Below are 23,287 nucleotides of genomic sequence, written 5' to 3' on the forward strand. Positions count from 1 at the left end.
TTGCAGTCACATTTTAATCCATTTCACATCTAAGACCAGGGTCCCAAGTAACCCCTTCTGCAGCTACCTCACTGTATATACCCATCCTCATTCAGTCCATCCCCAAACAAATTCTGACAATGACACATGAGCTGCACATAGCTGGCTGGCCTACCAGGTCCTTTATGCAGTTGAATTTATAAGGGGACACCAAGGTAAGACAAGTAAAGTTCCAGTTTGAGGGCCTCCATCTCCCTCCCCTGAATCCTGATCCACTGGCTGCCAAAGCCGGAAGGGGTTTGGGATAGGGTGCTTGGTCACGGGAAAAGCTGCTATGGTTGGCCCAGCAGATGGGCAGAAGGGAAGGTTTCACTTCTTCACAATTTGAATGACATCCTCGTCCTCCAACGTATGGTCTTTACCCACTTTTTGAGGATTATGTTTCACAGACAGACCCCAAACCAAAGCGCTGTATGGAAGGGAGAAAAAAAAAAAAAAAGTCAGTGTAAATAATCACCTAGCTTCTACTCTATCTACCTGGGTGCCACCTTTCTGCGTAGATTTAGCATTCCAGCTCTTAAGCACCATAGGCTTGCAACATCCCCTTTCCCCAGTCAAGGACCACATTCAAAGCCCAAAGGCATTAGCTTCCCCTGCAGTACAGCACAATGGAGCCCTCAGATGCAAAGTGGCAAAGACTTTTAGAAGTTGTGCGGTTCCTCTTGTTCCAGAACCAATTTAGCAAAATCAAGAGAAAAAACACAAATGAGAAATGTGACTAGTTTAAAATTAAAAGAAGAAAGCATGGATTTGTTATAGAAAAATACTCAAATAATTCAGATTGGAAATTGATTCTTACATGATCAGTTATAGACTATTATAAATACCAGTTTTTCTAAAACCATCAATGAGTACTAATAAATATAGAGCCCTCCTCCTCAGTCATGCTAGGAAAATTCTCCCTCCCAAGATACCCTAACTGGTATGTTCTCCTGATTTTTTAGAATTTATTAATTTTTATCTATAGGCCTCCAATACTAAAAATATGTTGGGCTAGTGATGGAAATTGGTGAACAGGATACTGAGATCTGTCTCACAGAGGCTAAGAACTATATACCAAAGGAAAGAAAATGACAGCCACGTTGTTATTATATTGCCTTTGCAACAAAACATCTTTAGAAACCAATGTTCTGGGGCATGTAGGTGGCACAGTCCGATTCATGGTTTCGGCTCAGGTAGTGATCTCTGGGCTGTGGGATAGAGCCCCACATAGGACTCTGCACCCCTCTACTCTCACACTCTCTAAAATAAATAAGTGAATCTCAAAAAATAGTGATGAAAATCTATGTTCAAAAAAAAAACACTGAACACTTCACTTTGCCAAAAAAGATAAAACAGCATTTTACTAACAGCATTAATAAAACATACATAAAATTTTTCAATGAATTAACAAGCAAGATAAATGCACGTGACCATTTTATAATATTGAACTAGAAAACTAGTTGTTTTGTTTTTTTTAAAGATTTTATTTATTCATAATACACACAGAGAGAGGCAGAGACACAGGCAGAGGGAGAAGCAGGCACCATGCAGGGAGCCTGACATGGGACTCGATCCCAGGACTCCAGGATAATACCCTGGACTGAAGGCGGCGTTAAACCACTGAGCCACCCAGGCTGCCCAGAAAACTAGTTTTTAACAATCATATTTAACGCCTGCTGTAAGTAACATCAGTGCCTTCCATTTTGTTGCTGGCAATGTAAAAAGGTTCAGCCCTTTTTGGAGAGCAATGCAGCAAAACATATCAAAGGCCTTATTATCATGAATCCCAGATTAAAGAAATTAAAAAGGAAAAGTTTTTGTGTGAAGTCAAGAAAACTATGTAAAGTAGCAACAAATAGGAAAAAAAAAGTGATTACATGATGTGACTCTTTTAACACAGAAAATACATAATGATCAAAGGACGTGCATGTATTCAAGGACACAAATGGAATGCAACAAGGACAAGTGTTATAATTAGTAGGCCTGAAGCTAAATGTTTTTGGTTTTTTTTTTTAAGGTTTTATTTATTTATTCATGAGAGAAAGAGAGAAAGAGAGAGAAAGAGAGAGAGAGAGAGAGAAGCAGAAACACAGGCAGAGGGAGAAGCAAGCTCCATGCAGGGAGCCTGACGTGGGACTCGATCCTGGGTCTCCAGGATCACACGTTGGGCCGAAAGCAGTGCTGAACCACCGAGCCACCCAGGCTGCCCGCTACATGTTTTTCTATTAAGATAGTTAAAGTGCTATTTGTTCCATAATGGGGATAAAAAACAAAACAAAATAAAACATAAACAGTGACCAAATAAAATTCTATTTGCTTTGATATGTCTCTTCTCTAAAACATTTTCCTCCCTTCTCATTTAATTCCCTCATTAACTTACAACTCTAGAGGTGTCAGTGTTCTGCCACCATGGAAGGCAAGAGCTATACAGAAACCTTTAAGGTTTGAAAAAGGAAAATATTTAACTTTACAAGACTCTCCTTCACTGATTCAAGTATATGCCAAAACTTAACAGTTTGAGGATAGTGGAAACTAGCACCTGCACTTAGAAGATATTTTGGATAAAAGGAATGTGAAGTTTAATAAAGGTCTTCACTCTTTCGGTATTCTCAGGATCAGAAACAAGTATTTTTTTTAAGTTTTTATCTTAATTCCAGTTACTTAAGTGTTGTATTAGTTCCAGCGTACAATACAGTGATTCAACATGCTTCACCCATGCACTCCTTAATCCCCATCACCTATCCCACCCATCCCAACGACCTCCCCTCTGGCAACCTTCAGTTCCTTCTCCATAATTAAGAGTCTATTTCTTGTTTTCTCCTTTTTCCCCTTGTGCTCGTTTGTTTCTTAAATTCCACATATAAGTGAAATCATGTTTTTTGTTTCTGACTTATTTCACTTAGCATAATACTCTCTAGCTCCATCCATGTCATTGCAAATGACAAGATTTTATTCTCTTTCATGGCTGATATTCTATTGTATGTATATACACATCATCTTCTCCATCCATTCACCAATTGATGGGCAAAAAATTGTTCTTGATAACTATACTATAGTTATGTGAGCTGATAATGTTAGAAGAGTGGTGAGGGATATAAAGAAATTCTTTGCACTATTTTTTCAACTTTTCTGTAAATCTAAACTTAGCTCAGGGGTGCCTAAAGTAGCTCAGTTGGTTGGGAATCTGACTCTTGCTTTTGGTTCAGGTCATGGTCTCAAGGTCATGAGATCAAACCCTCTGTCAGGCTCTGTGCTCAGTAAGGAATCCGCTTGAGATTCTCTGTCCCTCTCCCTACCCATGTGTGTACAAGCACACTTCTCTCTCAAATAAATCTTTAAAAAATGAAATAGGGCAGCCCCGGTGGCACAGCGGTTTGGCACCGCCTGCAGTCCGGGGTGTGATCCTAGAGACCTGGGATAGAGTCCCGCGTGGAGCTCCCTGCATGGAGCCTGCATCTCCCTCTGCCTGTGTCTCTACCTCTCTACCTCTCTCTCTCTCTCTCTCATGAATAAATAAAGCTTTAAATAAAAATAAAAAATGAAATAAAATTAGCTCAATTAGCTCAAAATAAGATGTTATAAATTTCTTTCAGCCTGTAACAGCAATGAAAGTATATGTAGGAGATTTAGGGGCATTTACCCATGCTTAAGGTCTAGAGGGGGTCTCAGCACCCACAGGAGGCCAGTATGATGCTGACAAGAAGAACTGACGTTTGTGTTTGCCAAGAGGGAAACTAATTAACAAGAGAAAATCAGAGCTGTGTACTGTCAGCCATCCTGACCTGACAAGGCTTCTAAAGCTCTTCTTGCTCCAATTTAGCATGGTTTTAGGATTGAAGAGGCACTTGAGTGGCTCAGGGTTGAGCACCTGCCTTTGGCTTAGTCATGATCCTGGAGGCCTGGGACTGAGTCTCCCCAAAGGGAGCCTGCTTTTCCCTCTGCCCATGTCTCAAATGAATGAATGAATAAATAGGAAGACACTGCAGAATTCTAGCCAGGCAAGCATTTTAGCAACCCCCTGATGCCATTTTCTTAATGCTACCCTAAGAATTGCTAGTTTGTGGAATCAGTGGCCCACAGGGAAGAGAAGGCACTACATGCCCATGATACTTACTATTTAAATTCTTTGATAAGATTTTTATGAATCTTCATGCAGAAATCCTCCACTGTAGTCCTGGAATAAGGCAGCACCACTGGAGATGTGTAATCAGGCAACTGGCCTTTGGGTTTGGTGTAACTAGAACAAAGAGGGAGCAGAGGTTTCCTACTTCTTGGAATGTTTAATGTACTGAATGCAAATCAACCCTCCATCACCCCTGAGAAGATCAGACACAGATAACCTCCAATTAAGGAAGAAGGCCCTCAATATGGCCTAGCAGATAGAGATTTATTTATTTATATCTCCAAGATGAAACAAACTGTGTTAATGAGCTCTAGATAGTATCATTTTAGGACACTCTGTTTTAATTCCTACAACCATATGACCTTTCCATGAAGACTTACATCCTCACTAGTTTCAGATAGTCCCAGATCTTTTCCAATAGGTCATCAAAATTCCAGCGGTGATGGGCAGAAATGGGTACACAGTGAGGCACCTTATAGATGATATCCAATTCCTCAATGGAGATCTGATCAATCTTATTCAACACATAGATACAAGGGATATAAACTCTACAGAAATAGAAGAAAATAGGACATTAGTCTGGAGCTGTTAAAAAGACTGTCAGTGTGATTATGAGCATCTCCAAGCCCAGAACCCCAAATCAGAGACTCATAAAAAGCATCATAAAAAGCAGATCAACCCCTCAACCCTGACCCCAAAAGGCTTCCTACCAAAATAAAGTACAATGTCCAAAAAGTGAACTATGAGTTGAGATGTAACAAAACTCAAACCCTGTCTGAGCCATGCAGCTAATTATTGAGATGCATCATAAGAACACAAGCTTTGGAATCACACAAAAACCTACTCCCAGCTCTGTTACTTCCTAGATCTAAATCCCCTGGGCAAGTCTCAGAGTCAATTTCCCACAAAGTTGTTTTATGAATTGTAAATGTATTTTTAATAATATATTCAATTTTTTTTTTTTAAATTTTATTTATTTATGATAGTCATACAGAGAGAAAGAGAGAGAGGCAGAGACACAGGCAGAGGGAGAAGCAGGCTCCATGCGCCGGGAGCCTGATGTGGGATTCGATCCCGGGTCTCCAGGATCGCGCCCTGGGCCAAAGGCAGGCGCCAAACCGCTGCGCCACCCAGGGATCCCCTATATTCAATTTTTAAAATAAAAAAATGTAACATCTAACAATGTCACAATCCTAATGTCCCTATCAATATGGCAGCTGAGGTTATTATTAATTTATAGCAAGCCACAACTTTTCAGGCTTCAATTGCCTCATTTATACAATGCCTAACTCAAAGAATTGGCTTTTGTTTGTTTTCAAATGAGAATCGAATAAATGCATCCAATAAACAGGAAAGCAATTTAAAAATATGCTCATGGGACACCTGGGTGGCTTAGCAGTTGGGCGCCTGCCTTCGGCTCAGGTCGTGATCCCGGGATCCAGGATGGAGTCCCACATCAGACTCCCTGCCAGGAGGATGCTTCTCCCTCTGCCTATGTCTCTGCCTCTCTCTCTCAGTCTGTGTGTCTCATGAATAAATAAATAAGCTTTTTTTAAAAAAAATATTATGCTCAAATGCCAGGAAAAACTTTAATAGTGGCTTAAATTATTATTTAATTTAAAATACTAATACTAGTTTTTCATGGTACTTTAGCTGCCTTTGGCTATCTTTAGGTTTATATCTTTAGGTTACCCTTAGAACATATACAGCCCAGCATGCTCTGAATTCTGTAAGTACCCTACAGAATTTCTCAGATGGATTCTGGGAGAGCAGATTGAGAACTACTCTCTTCACCATCTTATGACACAGCTTAGGTAGGGGACAGACTAATTCACAAAAAGTAATAGAAATGGGGAATTTGGGCAGCCCCAGTGGCGCAGCGGTTTAGCGCTGCCTGCAGCCAAGGGCGTGATCCTGGAGACCCTGGATCGAGTTCCACGTTGGGCTCTCCACGTGGAGCCTGCTTCTCCCTCTGCTGTATCTCTGCCTCTCTCTGTCTCTATGAATAAATAAAATCTTTAAAAAAAAAAAATAAGAAGAAAGAAATGGGGAATTTAGGGATGCCTGGGTGGCTCAGTGGTTGGGCGTCTGCCTTTGGCCCAGGGTGTGATCCTAGAGTCCTGGGATCGAGTCCCACATCAGGCTCCCTGCCTGGAGCCTGCTTCTCCTTCTCTGTGTCTCCCATGAATAGATGAATAGAATCTTAAAAAAAAAAAAAAAAAAAGAAGGGGAATTCGACCATCATAATCAAATTTCAGAGCAAAGAAGGATGTCAGAAATTAAAACCAACCCTCCAATTTACAGCTAACAAAGCCAAGGCCCACTATTATGAGATAGTAGCAGACCTAGAGTTAGAATCAATGTCTTACAGATTCATAATCCAATGTTGTTTCCACTGTAAGGCTTCAAATTCAAATTCAGACACCAGATCATACACTTGGTCAGTACCTGTTTCCTTCCACCACATCGATGAGGTCGTCTGCTGTGGCATCACTACGCAGCGTCACATCAGCATTGTGAATTTTGTATTCAGCCAGAATGCTCTTCACAGTCTCAGCATCCAGCTCACTCTGAGGGCACTGAATGTGCAGAGAAGACAGTAACTGGTCACAGAGCAAAAAAATCTCCCAGGAGTATCTATCATTATACCTGGATAATCCTAAGGTATAAATTCATTTCTAAAGTCTGTTATTCTGGATGAGAGTAATTGACTTTTATTAGAAAATACTTCAAAACTATTAATCTTTCCAAACTCGAATGAAGATGCTAGCGACTGAATCACTCCTACCCAAATTCATATGCTGACCTCCTAAATCTCAGGTATCTCATAATGTGACTGTGAGGGTTAAAGATAGAGTCTTTAAAGAAGTAACTACGTTAAAATGAAATCAGTCATATGGATAAGCCCTAATTCAAGTGGCACTAATGTCCATACAAGAAAGGGAGACTAGGATACAGACCCACAGAGGGAAAACCATGTGAAGGCACAGGAAGATGATAGCTATCTACAAACCAAGTAGAGAACTCAAAGAAACCAATCCTGCTCATATCTTGAACTCAGATATCTAGTGCTCCAGAATTAAAATAAAATAAGTAGGGGATCCCTGGGTGGCTCAGCAGTTTAGCGCCTGCCTTCGGCCCGGGGCGTGATCCTGGAGTTCCGAGAACAAGTCCTGCATCAGGCTCCCCGCATGGAGCCTGCTTCTCCCTCTGCCTGTGTCTCTGCCTCTCTCTCTCTCTCTCTCTCTCTCTCATGAATAAATAAATAAAATCTTAAAAAAAAAAAAAAAAGTATCTATTGTTTAAACCACCCAATCTATAGCACTTTACTATGGCAGCCTCAGCAAATAAATACAGAAATATTAAACATTAAATGTTCAAATTTAAACATTATGAAAGGATAATGAGAAAGATCTCCTCAGCAGGACAGCTTAACTCTGTGCTAGTCATATCATCTGGACTTCTAGAATGTTAAATGTTACAGGAAACTCTCAATCTTCAATTATATGACTTAGAAGCAAGCAGCACTGGACAGAGTTGATCACTCCTCCAATCTTAGAAACCAAGTAAAGAAACTGGTTTTCCTGGTTTTCTTTCTTCTTTGTCTAAAAAGTCTTATTTGCTGATTCTTCCCATCTCCCAACCTCTAATCACTGAGGGGGCCATAAAGCGAAATCCTTGAACCTACTTTCTATTTATACTCATTTCCTAGTTATCTCAGATAAGCTCATGGCTCCAGAGTTACTAAACACCAAATGTATACCTCTCCAAGCCTAGATAATTCCTCATATACCTACTGGGTGTCTGACTAGCATCTCAAACTGAACATCCTAATCTTCCCCTCCTCTCCAACCTCATCCTACTCAGTCTTACCATTTTAGTAATGGGAGTCTATTTTTCTAGCTCAGGAAAAAAAACTTATAGTCATCTCTCTCACAACTCATATCCAATCCACAAGTAATTCCTACCCAGCTACTTTCAAAATCTTTTGATAAATCAACCACTTATTTCCCCCATTGTTACAACTCTGCTCTGAAAACTACCACTTCTTGACTGGATAACTGAAATAACCTCTTTTTTTTTTTTTAAATAACCCCTTAAATGGCTTCTCTGCTTTGGTTGCTTCTGTTCTTAACCCAATTCAATCTTTTCCCAACAAACTAGACTGATTCCACCAAAACCTAAATCAAATCATGCTCACTCCATAAATTGGAACCCAACCAAGAGTTATCCATTTCTTTTACTTGCAAAGTAAAAGCATGTATGGTCCTATGCTATGACTTCATCTCTTACCACTCTCATACTTGCTCACTATGCTATTCCCCAAACATGCAAAAGCATGCTCTACCTCAGGGCTTTACACTTGGACGTTTCCTCTACATGGAATGTTCTTCCCCAAGACAGTCCTTTTGTTCACTCCCTCATGTCACCTCAGTGAAGACTTCTCTAATCAACTCTCCCACCAACACTCTTTTCCCTGTTTTTGTCCTTAGATTTATCATCTAATATATTGTATTAACTCATTAGTTTTGTTCACTACTTTTCCACATAGAATGTATGGACAGAGACTTTTGTCTATTTTGCTCTCTCTTCTAACCTACTCCCTTACCAAACAAGAGCCTAAAAGAATGCATGGCACATGATAGGCACTCTATAAATCTGTGTTAAATGAATGAAAACACAAGATATTAGCAGCCATCTACTTCATGAAGGCTGGTCCCATACCACATCAAATAACCCAAAAGAAGAAATGAAGTTAAGGCTGAGATTAATTCTTTTCCTACTCTGTCAGTCACTACAAGGTCATTTTGACCTCAGTTAGTGCTGGCAGAAGCCAGGTAATTTCCAAAGTTCAACATCTCTATACCTCAATCTATTCTCTACCTCAGTACCTTCAGAAGCCTGGCCCATATCGCCTCCACTTACAGTGGCCGTGAGATTAATGCCTCCTTTATCCTTCTTCTTAAAGCCAATGTTGGGGGGTTTGCTGTTCAAACGAATGCCAAAGCCTTCCAGCTCATTTTCAATTATCTTTTTATGTCCCAAGGGTTTCAGGACATCCAGAACAATCAGGATCAAGTTACATGTTCGAGCCACTGAAGAATGGAAAAAATAATTTATACAAAGCAAAGCTCAATAAAGATTTTACTAAGCCAAATACTCAAAAGCTGGGGAGAGGGAGGCAGTCGAGTTCCATTAAGACAAAGGATTTTTTTTTAATAAATACACAGACACACATCAAGTTCTTAAGGTTACCAAATTCTCTGCCAGAAGTCAATATGCAACGTGTGCCTTGTTTTCCACTGGTGTAACTAGAAGATATGTTAACTTCTAGATAGACTAGCAGAAAAACAAGTCAGAATGAGGGCAAAAACCAGGCAATAACCTAAATCCCTGAAAAAGTAAGATTTAAAATAATAAAAATTCTAAAAACATAAGACTATCTGTTTGGCATATTTTTCGTCAACTTTACTGTCAGCATTATCACGTATATATACAAATATATCTTATCAGTGTAATTTACAAAAAACAAGTAGTGTCCATGTTAAATACAGTTTAATGACAAACATAGGGCAGCCCGGGTGGCTCCGCAGTTTAGTGCCGCCTGGATCCCCAGGATCGAGTCCCATGTCGGGCTCCCTGCATGGAGTCTGCTTGTGTCTCTGCCTCTCTCTCTGTGTGTCTCTCATGAATAAATAAATACAATCTTAAAAAAAAATAACATATATTATATATCTGTATAAATACCACAGACAAGCAATATACAGAACATTTCCATCACCTCTGAAATCAACCTTCCCCTTGATTCCCATTCAACCACTGATCTGCTTTCTGTCAACATAGGTTAGTTTACATTTTTAAAAATATTAACTAATTAAAATGAAATAAAATTTGAAATTCACTTCCTCAATTGCCCTAGGCACATTTAAAGCACTCAATAACTACACATGTCTATGGGCTACCATACTGGAGAGCACAGATTCAGACCATTTTTTCTACTGGACAGTGCTCATCTAGAAAGCAACCAATCCAGATTAAAGCAAGAAAAGAGGGCAGCCCGGGTGGCTCAGTGGTTCAGTGCTACCTTCAGCCCAGGGCGTGATCCTGGGGATCCAGGATTGAATCTTACATCAGGCTCCCTGCATGGAGCCTACTCCTCCCTCTGCCTGTGTCTCTGCCTCTCTCTCTCTCTCTCTCTCTCTCTCTCTGTCTCTTGTGAATAAATAAAATCTTTAAAAAATATAAAATAAAGCAAGAAAAGGAGGCACAGGAGGATACTGCCAGGGTTGTGGGGGAAAGAATGAAATCAGTAAGACTGTATTTGAAGCTATTATTTAACTATCTAGAAAAACACTGACTAAAAAAAAAAAAAAAAAAAAAAAAAAGAAAAACACTGACTGATAGGCATTTGATCTCTTAGAACATTTGAAAAATACAGGGATCCTTGGGTGGCTCAGCAGCTTAGTGCCTGTCTTTGACCCAGGGCGTGATCCTGGGGTCCCAGGATCGAGTCCCATATCGGGTTCCCCACACGGAACCTGCTTCTCCCTCTGCCTGTGTCTCTGCCTCTCTGTGTGTCTCTCTTTAATAAATAAATAAAATCTTTAAAAAAAAAAAGAACATTTGAAAAATATTAGCAAATACATAAAGTAAAACAAAAAAAAAGAAACCACTACATGAAAAACAAATTTCAAAAACAGATTTTAAGAGAAAAGAAACCAAGTCATAATATTCCACCTATCTTAGCACTGAACAAAGGTTACATATTTGATACATAATAATGTAAACTATAACTGATAAGTTAACTAAAAATTTTGATATAATTTGTTTGAAAGAAAGGAACGGGGGTAGCACCTAGCTGGCTCAGTCAGTGGAGCATGTGACTCTTATCTAGGGATTTTAAGTGAGAGCCTCATGTTGGGTGTAGAGATTACTTAAAATGAAATTAAAAAAAAAAAATGGGGGATCCCTGGGTGGCGCAGTGGTTTAGCGCCTGCCTTTGGCCCAGGGCGCGATCCTGGGGACACGGGATCGAGTCCCACGTCCGGCTCCCGGTGCATGGGGCCTGCTTCTTCCTCTGCTTGTGTCTCTGCCCCTCTCTCTGTGACTATCATAAATAAATAAAAATAAATCTTTAAAAAAAAAAAAAAAGTTAAAAAAAAATGGGTAAAAAGGTATAGAGTATAAGAGAGCTAACTCTCCACCATAACATGAAACCAAAAGATGGTATCTAAAATTAATCATGAGATAGCAATATAAGCACAATATTTGAAAATCTGAAGGTAAATAACAAAAGGAACAGCTGAAAAGTTAATAATAGTTGCCAATGGGGAATGACAGTGGAAGTGAGGAAAGGTAGAGTAGTGGACTGTTGCCAATTTATGATTAGCCTTTTATAATATTTTACTTTAAATAACCACAACCAGTGTGACAACGGACTAAAGCACTTCACTTCTCCTTTTCTTAGTGTTTCTCCTCTAACGGAGATCTGAACTGTTATTTTCTGAGGTCCCTTCAAGTTCTGACATTCTATTCCAGTAAGAAGTCAAGTAAAACTATGCCCTTCACTGTGATAAAATCTCTAAGTTCAAGGTCTAAGTCCAAGGTTTTTAGTCTCCAACTAAAGAAATAGTACTCAAATAAAGGGATAATATCCCAGGCTGGTAGCCTTGGACAACTCACCTGCAATGACTTGACGGCCTCTACCTTTCCCATCCTTGGCACCCTCAATGATACCTGGAAGATCCAGGAGCTGCAAAATTAAGGACAGGGTAAGGAGAGAAGGAAAAAAGAAGTCACAAATCTGAACAGATGAAACAAAATGATTTTTCAAGTACCCAAAGTATAAAAGATCCAAATCCAACCTCCTGATAACTTGAATATTACTTTTACTGTGTATTTAAATGTCAGGTTTTTTATATACCTTTTTATATACTTTACCTAGTTTAAAATACCTAACAACTCTGAGATATCAGCTGAGGTTCACAGAGGTTAAGGGATTTGCCCAAAATCACAGTCCTAATAAATCAAGTAAGATTATAACTCACATTTTGAGGGCCAAACCCATTATTCTGCATTAATCTCTTCTGGGGTGCCTGCGTGGTTCAGTCAGTTAGGTGTCCAATTCTTGATTTTGGCTCGGGTCATTATCTCAGGATTGTGAGACTGGGCCCCATGCTGGGTTCCACACTCCGTGTGGAGCCTACTTAAGATTGTTGCTCTCCCTCACCACTATTTGTTGCTCCTCTCCACTATTCTAAATAAATACACATACATACCTACCTTCTAATAGTCCCCCCTTTTTTTTTTCAGGTTGAGCCTCCACACCAATTCCTTAATGTAGGTAATGGTTGGATCTTGATATTCACAAAATAAACATTAAGAGCTTTTGCAAACCCTCCAAATTCCTCAATTCACAAAAGTTTTACAGGTGAATATTATATTCCAGGTGAGCATATAATAATCACCTGTAAAACCATTAACAATTCATCCATCCCTACAAATTCTAACTTAAAAGGACAAAGTAGGGTTCATATATTGATCTATACTTCACAAGGCTCCATAGCTGACTCTGATGTGTGTCCTCAGTTGAAAAATGACTGCTTAATTCCCCAGATAATGCAGTAAAGGTAAAACTTCACAGAAAACTTCATAGAAGTCATAGTGTATGTACATAACAATGTGAACATAAAAACCAACTTCACAGCACACAATTCAAATGCACATCTCAGCAAAATTACAAACTATTAGAGGCCACTAACAACAATTAAGAACATATATAAAATCTGAAAATACCAAGGGTCCACTATATGGCCAATCTTGAATTATCCACATGAATGAACCAGGAACAGAGTGGCAGCTTATCAAAACGTCATTTAAAATTAGCCTTAGGGAGATCCCTGGGTGGCGCAGCGGTTCGGCGCCTGCCTTTGGCCCAGGGCGCGATCCTGGAGACCCGGGATCGAATCCCACATCGGGCTCCCGGTGCATGGAGCCTGCTTCTCCCTCTGCCTGTGTCTCTGCCTCTCTCTCTCTCTGTGACTATCATAAATAAATAATAATAAAAAAAAAAATTTAAAAAAAATAAAAATAAAATTAGCCTTAGGGATGCCTGGGTGTCTCAGTAGTAGAGCATCTGCCTTCAGCCCAGGGTGCAATCCTGGAGTCCCACGTCAGGCTCCCTGAATGGAGCCTGCTTCTCTCTCTGCCTTGTCTCTGCCTCTCTCTCTCTCTCTCTCTCTCTCTCTCTGTCTCTCTCATGAATACATAAGTAAAATCTTTTAAAAAAAATTAATAAAATAAAATAAAATTAGCCTTAGTTTGGGATGCCTGGGTGGCTCAGCTGTTGAGCATTTGCCTTCAGCTCAGAGCGTGATCCCAGGATCCAGGATTGATTTCCACATCGGGCTTCTTGTAGGGAGCCTGCTTCTCCCTCTGCCTGTGTCTCTACCTCTGTGTCTCTCATGAATAAAGAAAACCTTTCAAATTAATCTTAGCTTTAAGTCTATCTGACATTATACAAACATACTTCCCACTAAATAAACCACAATGAGGGCACCTGGCTGGTTCTCGATCTCTGAGTCTTGAGTCTGGGCCCCACATCAGGTGTAGAGATTACTTACAATGAATAAATTTTAAAAATAATTAAATAAACACAATGAAAAAGAACTAATTCAGGAGGCACTTAACTCAACTTTTCCTTTCAAAAGCCTACCCAAAGTTCCTCCCTCTTCTTCACTACATAATAATGTTATATCCTTTAAGACTAATACACCAAACTAAGCTACCCTTTTATAATTTATGTTGAATACATCAGTCCTGACTTGGAAACTTTAGTTACACTGATTTACACATAATGCATACATGGAAAGTAATGAACACACCAGATCTTGATTTCTAATCACTATTTTCTAATAAAAGAAATTGGAGGGGGATCCCTGGGTGGCTCAGCGGTTTAGCACCTGCCTTCTGCCCAGGGAGTGATCCTGGAGACCCGGGATCAAGTCCCACGTCAGGCTCCCTGTAGGGAACCTGCTTCTCCCTCTGCCTCTCTCTCTCTCTCTCTCTCTCTCTCTCTCATGAATAAATAAAATCTTTAAAAAAAAAAAATTAGAGCTCCTTTAGAAGTGGTTGACCTCAGGGCCAGAGTAGGGAAAAACCTAAGATTAGCATGGAACATCATGTCATGCCAACAAATAAGAAAATACTCACAAAGATGGGGGCTTATGGAAAGAACATGGGAACCAACCTGAAGGAATTCCTAATTGTCAAAGCTGGAACAAAACAATAAAATAATGGCAGTACTGGATTATAACCCATAAAATAAAATAAATATCCACAAATCCACACTGGTACATATTATCAAATAAATAAGTAAATTAATAATGTGTAGTAACATGTAGTAAGAAAAAGGATCACCATTTGTCAAGAAGCAGAATAACTGCTACAGATAGGATCCACAGATGAATGCTAAAATGAGTGGGCAAGTTTGAGAGACAGGATTTATATCTTCTCAAAGTACCTCCCCAAGGTATTTAACTATGAAAAGAAAGATGAAAATTTAAAAAAAAAAGAAAGATAGTAGCTTTACAGTAGAGAAATCCTGCTGATACCACCCTAACCAACCGATGAAGGTCAACGTCACCAATTAAGACATACAACGTCATGAATTCTCTAAGATACACTGAGGATACACCATCATTTCGTGTCTTCTTGACAAAAATACATAATACCTCAGTCTAATTGTGAGAAAACATCTGACAAACCCAAACTGAGGGATACTCTACAAAATAATTAATCAATCAATTAATCAATCAGACTCTAAGCATCAAAGTCTTAAAGGATAAGACTGAGTATTATTACAGATGGCAAGAGAATAAGGAAAAAGAACAAATGCAACATGGGATGATCCCAGATAAAATCTTGGAAAAGGACATTGATGGGAAAATTGGTAATATATGAATAAGGGGGCAGCCCCGGTGGCGCAGCGGTTTAGCGCCACCTGCAGCCCGGGGTGTGATCCTGGAGACCCGGGATCGAATCCCACATCGGGCTTCCTGCATGGAGCCTGCTTCTCCCTCTGCCTGTGTCTCTGTCTCTCTCTCGCTCTGTTTTTTTTTTTTTTTTTAATTTATTTATTTATTTATGATAGTCACAGAGAGAGAGAGAGAGGCAGAGACACAGGCAGAGGGAGAAGCAGGCTCCATGCACCGGGAGCCTGACGTGGGACTCGATCCCGGGCCTCCAGGATCGCGCCCTGGGCCAAAGGCAGGCGCCAAACCGCTGCGCCACCCAGGGATCCCTCTCTCGCTCTCTCTGAATAAATAAATCTTAAAAAATACATATATATATCTGAATAAGGTCTGTAGTTTAGTGATGACTGCCTCAATCTTAATCTATTCCTGATACTACTTCTGTGATCATGTAGGATGTTCACGGCTCCTGCATGGAGCCTGCTTCTCCCTCTGCCTGTTTCTCTGCCTTTGTCTCTCATGAATAAATAAAATCTAAAAAAAAAAAAAGAAAAAAAAAAGAAAAAGCCAACCAAAAGCGAATACATTTATATTTACACATGGTCTCATTTATGTAAAACTCAACATATAAATTAATCTTAGTAAAAAATATAAATAAGTAATTGCTTGGAGATGAAGGAGACCAGGAGGGAAGGGGCATGCAGAAACTTTTGGGGATGGTGTGTTCATGATCTTAATTATGATGATGTTTTCACCAGTATATAGCTATGTCAAAACTTACCAAACTGTATACTTTATCTGCAGTTTATTGTATGTGAATTATACCTCAATAAAGATGTCTGAAAAAACAAAAAGTTTATCATCAGTTGTTCCTAGAAATTAAGTCTAGAGTCTATCTCTTCAACTCTCCCAAAGATTCTAGAATCTATAACAGTAAATTCCATTCTGCTACACATGTATCTGCTATATATATAGAACTGCTAAGAAAAAAAAAATATATATATATATGAGATAGGATAAAATATATATATATATATATCATCAGCAAAAGGCTTTAGTGTATGTTAAGCCTCGCTAATGTTATCAAGAACTCAAAAAGGAAAATCCATCTGGATAAACTAAAACTCTTAAACCTAGAACATGGCTATAAAAGACCATATTTCTCCTAGTGTAAGAAAAAACAGCACAGGTTTTCTAAGTACTGCAACTGAAAACGGGAAAATTTACTGAAGCCTCTACAAAAGTAAAAACAATCTAAATTTAGCTTTTCTTGACAGGGAAAGATTTTTTAACGTTACATGGAACTATTTAAACATAGCAACTAAATTCCAGAGAGTGTCAGGCACATTCAGGGTGCTATAGCTGTAGACGTGGCAACTAAATTTCATTCAATAAAATAACCCATGCTTTATGCATCTAAATGTCATATTAGATCCAAGAGATAAATATTTCTTTAAATCATGAAACTGTAGATTTTAAGAATTCAATGTTAAACTAACTCAAACTAAATGCCTTTAGAGATTAAAGCAGTTAAGTTAAATGTGCAATTGTTTATATAGGAAAACACAAATCCAAAAAAAAAAAAAAAGGAAAACACAAATCCTAGGGACCAAACAAGGTGAAAATAAGCCCCATAAATATTTTTGAAGCTGAATATCCACCTTGCAGGCTAATCTCTACTTGTGTGAAAAATCAGTTTTCTTTAGAACATCCCCAATACGTGGTGATTCAGTCACTACTTAAACACCTCCAGACACAGTAATTCATTACCTCAAGAGGTACTCTTCCATTTTTAGGCACATCCTTCATTACAAAAAACCAGAAATCTCCCTCCATATTAATTCTTACTAAATGGTTCTAATTTTGTATACCTCTCCCTCCATTTCACAGATGAGTGCTCTGCCACAAAACAGCTATTTAAAGAATATTCAAGAGTGGTCATCTTCAGCCTGCTATGTACACCTTAACTTAGTTTCTGGAGAAAGTCAGAAGGGGAGGAAAGAGTGCAGAGGCAGAAAAGAAAGCATCATGCAAAAAAAGGGGGGGGGACCCCTAAAAGGTCAGGAGACACTGAAATGAATGCTTTAGGAGAAAGACAAGAAAAGAGAGGGTTAAGTAGCTCCCATTCTGATATACTTCAAAGCCCTGAAAGAAGTATCAATAGCATCTCATCAGGGAAGAAGTTATTCTCGGAGCTGCCAAAACTGTGATTATCACCAAGACGCTAAAACCAGATGGCATCAAGCAGTGGTCCAGATATATATGCCTAAGCATCCTCACTCTAGTTATATACATTTTGGACACAGGAGTACCTGAAAGGCCCACACCCCAACGCAGTCTCTGTATAGGCAGGAAAAAAAACAAACATTGAAAATGTTTGGACACTCGTCCTTTCCTACTTCAGATTAATGAAAAAGCACGAATGCACCTCACAACTCACTGTGTAGTTCGGCAAGAGGGAAAACAGATGCTTACACTAATAGTTCTCAAACAACAAGCCAAGGTACTCTGGGCACCACAGAGAACTTAAGGGTGCCATGAGATATCCTAAATTTTCAAGAGAAACAGATATTCTTGGGGCACCTGGGTGGCTCAGTGGTTGAGTGTCTGCCTTTGCCTCAGGTCCTGATCCCAGGGTCCTGGGATAGACTCCCACATCAGTTTCCCCGCAGGGAGCCTGCTTCTCTCACTGCCTATGTCTCTGCCTTTCTCTCAGTGTCTCTCGTGAATAAATAAAATCTTAAAAAAAAAAAAAAAAAAGAAAAGAAAGAAACAGCAATTCTTGGTAAATGTCAGACAATGAAAGAACTACTAGCTCCACACAGCTCACAATTTTTTTTTTAAGATTTTATTTATTCATTCATGAGAGACACAGAGAGAGAGAGAGAGAGGCAGAGACACAGGCAAAGGGAGAGGCAGGCTCCATGCAGGGAGCCCGATGTGGGACTCGATCCCCGGTCTCCAGGATCACGCCCTGGGCTGAAGGCGGTGCTAAACCGCTGAGCCACCCGGGCTGCCCTACCTCACAATTTCAACATTACATCCTACTACATTGCTTTCAATTATGTCATATCCAAATGTCTGGGAAGTCAGATTTTTTACCAATTGCTATAATAAAAAGCGCCACATAAAAACCAATGTGACATATGTAGTGGTTTCCAATCTGATTCCAAGGTTTGAGAACTGATATGGTATCCAACAGTGCACACATCCCATTGGTAAATAAATAACTATGGCTGTAAGGACATAAATATTTAAGTTGTTTGGACCTAACTATGGAATCATTCAGTATTTCTTTTAGCCTGGAGCACCATAAAAAAATTACCAGGACAAGAAGAGGTGTTAGGAAATAATTCCTGAGACACTAGGGTGATGTGAAACGAGAAGGTCTGGGAACTTCCAGCCTAAGTTCAAATGCCATGGAATTCAGAATCTTGCTTTCTTAGCTGTGCAGCCAACAAAAGTATGACCTATTAAAGCTTGCATACACCTTCTTTCATACCCAAAGGGACTCTTCACTTGGGAGCCCTAAACCCACTACCTATCTACGAACAACTTCTCTAAACACCAATTTCACTAGGCCTCACAGACAAGAATTATCTTCTAAAAAGGAACTTATCGGGCAGCCTGGGTGGCTCAGCAGTTTAGCGCCGCCTTCGGCCCAGGGTGCGATCCTGGAGACCTGGGATCGAGTCCTGCATCAGGCTTCCTGCATGGAGCCTGCTTCTCCCTCAACCTGTGTCTGTGCCTCTCTCTCTCTCTGTCTCTCATGAATAAATAAATAAAATCTTTAAAAAAGTAAAATAAAATAAAAAGGAACTTATCAAAAAGTAAAAAAATGAAAAATAAAAAGGATCTTAGGTTATTAAAAAGGTTCTGATGAAAAATAAATAAGTAAGTAAAAATAAAAAGGTTCTGACGGTTCCTGGCTACACAGAAGAGAAAATTCAACTTCCTTACCAGGCACACAAGGCCCTTCATAATTCAGCTCCAACCTACTCTTCTTGATTCGGTTTTATCACTCCTATCTACACTACAGCATGCACCACAGCAAGCTATTTACCACTATGGCTACCTGAAACTGCCCTTTACCTTCTCTAGCTGATGAAATTCTACTTGAACTTCAAGACCCATCTGCACTGCCATTTTCTACATGAAGCTTTTTTTAGTGTTACCAGACGTTTCCCCAATACCCTTAGGTGAAATAGCGGTCCCTTCTTTCTCTGTGTTTTAACAAGCACTATCCCATTGTATTACTGTCTTTCTTTATATACTGCTCTATCTCCCTTGCTAGGCAGGAGGGGCCTCACAGATCAAAGATCAGGCCTGGCATACAGAAAGCTTCCAATAAGTCCTTTTTAAATGAATAAAACAATAGATTTCTTCCCTTCTGTGGCCTGCAGGCCTGACTCACCTGGATCTTGGCACCTTTGTATCTGATGACACCAGGCACAGTGGTCAGAGTAGTGAACTCATAGGCTGCCACCTCAGAATATACCCCTGCCAGGTTACTAAGCAGTGTTGACTTCCCCACTGATGGAAAACCCACAAACCCAATTCGAGCATCACCTGTCTTGGCCACATCAAAACCTAAAACATCAATAAATATCAAAAAGAAGAGGAAAGTTATCTCTTGAAGTGTTGAGATTCATGAAATTCCTTTCACATTCTGGTAGTCTACCCATCTAGGATATATTTCTCAAACTTTCTACAGGTTACCTCTACAGAGGTTAAGTACACAAAATAGCAATTAACATTGTTCAATGGAATTTTTTTCTTTTTTTTTTATGATAGTCACACACACACAGAGAGAGAGAGAGAGAGAGAGAGAGAGAGAGGCAGAGACACAGGCCGAGGGAGAAGCAGGCTCCATGCACCGGGAGCCCAACGTGGGATTCGATCCCGGGTCTTCAGGATCGCGCCCTGGGCCAAAGGCAGGCGCCAAACCGCTGCGCCACCCAGGGATCCCGGAATATTTATTTAGAAACTTTCTTCCTCTACTTACACTGTTATACACCTTTCCAGTACGCACAGAATTTAAGACTCAAAGATTATATAATAACTGATCTAAAAAATGGGTGGTCCACCTGGGTGGCTCAGTCAGTTAAGCTGCCAGGTGACTTTATTTTGGCTCAGCTCATGATCTTAGGGTTAAGAGTCTGAGCCCAATATCAGCCTCTGTGCTTGTCCTTGTCCCTAACCCCCCTTTGTTTGTATGTGTACACACTCTTTCAAATAAATATTTTAAAAATGAGTTTCTTCCTAATTGGAATATAAGAAACAAAAGCAAAAAGAGAAAAAAAAAATCAGACTCTTAAACATAGAGAACAAACAGATGGTCACTAGAAGAGAGGTGAGTGGGGAGACAGGTGAACTGGTGAAGGAGATTAAGAGCACTTGTGATGAGCACTGGGTAATGTATAGGATCCTTGAATCACTGGGTGCCTGAGTGGCTCAGTCAACTGACTGTCTGCCTTCAGTTCAGGTCATGATCCTGCAGTCCCAGGATTGAACCCTACTCTGCATTCAGTGAGGAGTCTGCTTCTCCCTCTCCTCTGGCCCTCCCTACTCGCGCTTTCTCAAATAAATAAAATCTTTAAAAAAAAAAGTGAAACTGTTGAATCACTATATTGTGCACTATACTGTATACCTCTAAGTAATATAACACTATGTTGAATCAATGCTAAAATTAAAAACAAATTTAAGTAAAAAATAAAAGCTTTTAAAAGATTAAATAAGAGAAAAATGGGTTTCTTTTTTGTCTTACAAACTCTGTGGGAGGGATGCCTGGGTGGCTCAGCAGTGGAGCGCCTGCTTTCGGCTCGGGCCCTGGTCTCAGAGTCTGGGATCAAGTCCCGCATTGGGCTCCTTGCAGGGAGCCTACTTCTCTATATCTCTGACTCTCATGAATAAATAAATTTAAAAATCTTTAAGAAACAAACAAACAAAAAAAAAAAAAAACTGTGTGACTGACCGGGTTTTCTTTTCTTTTCTTTTTTTTTTAAATAATGGCCTCAAACAACGTCAAAGCCAAATTCGTGGCCCTCCTCTAGGAATACAGTATTTATGTATTCCTGTAAACTAATGAAAACCTATTTTGGATCACCATAGGATACACACAAGGGTGCCTGGCTGGCTCAATTGGGAGGAGCACGTAAATCTCAATCTCAGGATCTTGAGTTCGGGATCCACGTTGTGTGTAAAAAACATAAACTTAAAAAAAAAAATACAGCATAAAACCCTAGTTCATCTCTTAGACAACATTCATTGGCCTTTGAAACCAGCAGAATTAAACACACTCAAGAATTTAGGATTAGAAAATACACATCTACACTTTTCTATATGACAGCTTAAAGTTCTTTTTAAACCATACACCTGTATTATTTTGAAAGAAATTACACCAAAAAAACACACCAATATTGAAGAAAAACACAAACCTTCTCCTGGCCCACCACCACCACCACCTTTTGGGGTAATGAGTTCTCTACGAAGCTTAGCAAGGCGAGCCTTAAGCAGCCCTAGGTGGTGTGCTGTGGCCTTGTTCTTTTGAGTCCGAGCCATCTGCAAGGGAGGAATCACGGTCATAAATCAGAAGCAGTTCTTACAGGGTAAAATATCCAGAATGAATGCTCTCCCAATTGTGAATGATTTTTTTTCTAGATCCTATCTGAGGTCAATATACCCATTTTAGTCAGAGTTGGAGTCAAAATTCATCCTCGTCATCACCCAGCCCATTCCCCTCATTACAAAGAGGTCAACTGAGGCCCAAAGTAGAAGGGACACGACCAACCAAGGTCACTGAAATTAACATCCACAAATCAGAGTGAAACTCAGCTGCGGAGTCCTTTTCTACCGCTTGTAGGTGGTATGCTCCATCTGACAGAAGGTCACCACTCTCCAGATTTTAAAGAACTCTGAGAGCTTCAGACAACAGAAGCACAGCTGATTCAGGTGGAATCAACAGGCTACCGCAGATGTTATCCCAGATCCATGCCTAGGAGCAATACTCTGGGGAGACGCGGTCTACCGAGTAGAGAGATTGGGGAAAGGGGGACGGGTTCTGGGAGATGATGAAAGATACTGGGGTGCGAGAGCGGGTCAGGGCTGCAGGAGGGGGGGGGGCTGTGCTGCTCACAGAAAAGAAGACTGAGAAGAGCGATATTCGGACAGGAGCCGAACACTAGAACGGGACACTGACCAAGCAGCAGCGGTGTGGAACGCGGGCCCCGGCTGAGGGGAGTCGGGGGGCTCGGCGCCCGGCTGAGGGGAGTAGGAGAACGCAGGCCCGGTCCTGACGCGGCTGAACAAAGTACGGGCAAGAGCAACGCTACCTAAGAAAGAACACTCCGAGGGAGAGTGAAGCGCCAGCTGTGCCCATTACCTCGGCTTCGATCTCCGCGATCTTCGCTAAGGTGCTGCTCATGATGGCGAGTCCCTGGGAGGTCGCTGGGGAGCGTAGCGGCCTCCGCACAGATGACCACCCCTCACACAAACGCCGGCGGACCTGCCCAGGCCAGCAGGCGGTACTGCGGCGCGCAAGCGCGGGACTTCCTACGTCTCGCGAGAGAGTTCAAGGCGCAGCTCACCGCGAGACGTACGGCTTGGAGTGATCTCTTCCCCCCTCAGCCAACCCCGCCCCGTCCCGCGAGCCAGCGCGGTGTCATAGAGCCCGCGGGAGCGGGGGCCAGAGAGGCCGCCCGGGTCTGTACCTCCCCGAGCGCGCGGAGGGTCGCGCGCCGCTCGGCCCCGCCCCGCCGGACCTGCGCCCACGCAGTGCTCGGCGCCCGGCTCGTGGTGTGCGAGGAGCGGTTTCTGGTTACTACCGGCTGCAGCCGCAGCCTGCGACCCGGGGCGTGGGCGCGGGGCGTGAGCGGAAAGCGCTCTCAGGCGATCCACTCTGCTCCGCCGGCAGCGAGGGGTCCTGAGCCCCCCTTCTGACACCCGGGGAGACACCCCGGCGGACTCCTCGGCCTCCTGGATTGAATAGAGACCGATCTTCAGCCTGTCTGGCCCTCTTGAAAAAAGAAAATGCACCCTTTCGGTCACTCAAAGCTATATTTAGGGGTCTGTTTTGTTAATCCCCAGCCCTGAGTACTGTGCGTGGCACATGGTGAGCCTGCAGTAAATGCGTGATTGATTAGATAATTGCCCGAGAACCAGTGCTTGCAAC

The 23,287-nt window shown here is 41.0% G+C and overlaps 1 protein-coding gene across 1 annotated transcript; it reads right to left on the reverse strand.

Annotated features, from left to right (window-relative positions):
* DRG1 (developmentally regulated GTP binding protein 1) lies at positions 1-22,658 on the reverse strand. The gene is made up of 9 exons (XM_041729390.1): positions 22,499-22,658; positions 21,555-21,678; positions 19,532-19,707; positions 11,828-11,897; positions 9,071-9,240; positions 6,593-6,723; positions 4,525-4,692; positions 4,136-4,258; positions 1-448 (listed from the first exon to the last, which is right to left on the reverse strand). Exons 1-9 carry the CDS (start codon positions 22,538-22,540, stop codon positions 349-351), a joined length of 1,104 nt encoding a protein of 367 aa, XP_041585324.1. The 5' UTR covers positions 22,541-22,658; the 3' UTR covers positions 1-348.
* Positions 22,659-23,287: the final 629 nt, after the last annotated feature.

The sequence above is a fragment of the Vulpes lagopus genome, chromosome 14 (genome assembly GCF_018345385.1).
Source record: "Vulpes lagopus strain Blue_001 chromosome 14, ASM1834538v1, whole genome shotgun sequence".
NCBI lineage: Eukaryota > Metazoa > Chordata > Mammalia > Carnivora > Canidae > Vulpes > Vulpes lagopus.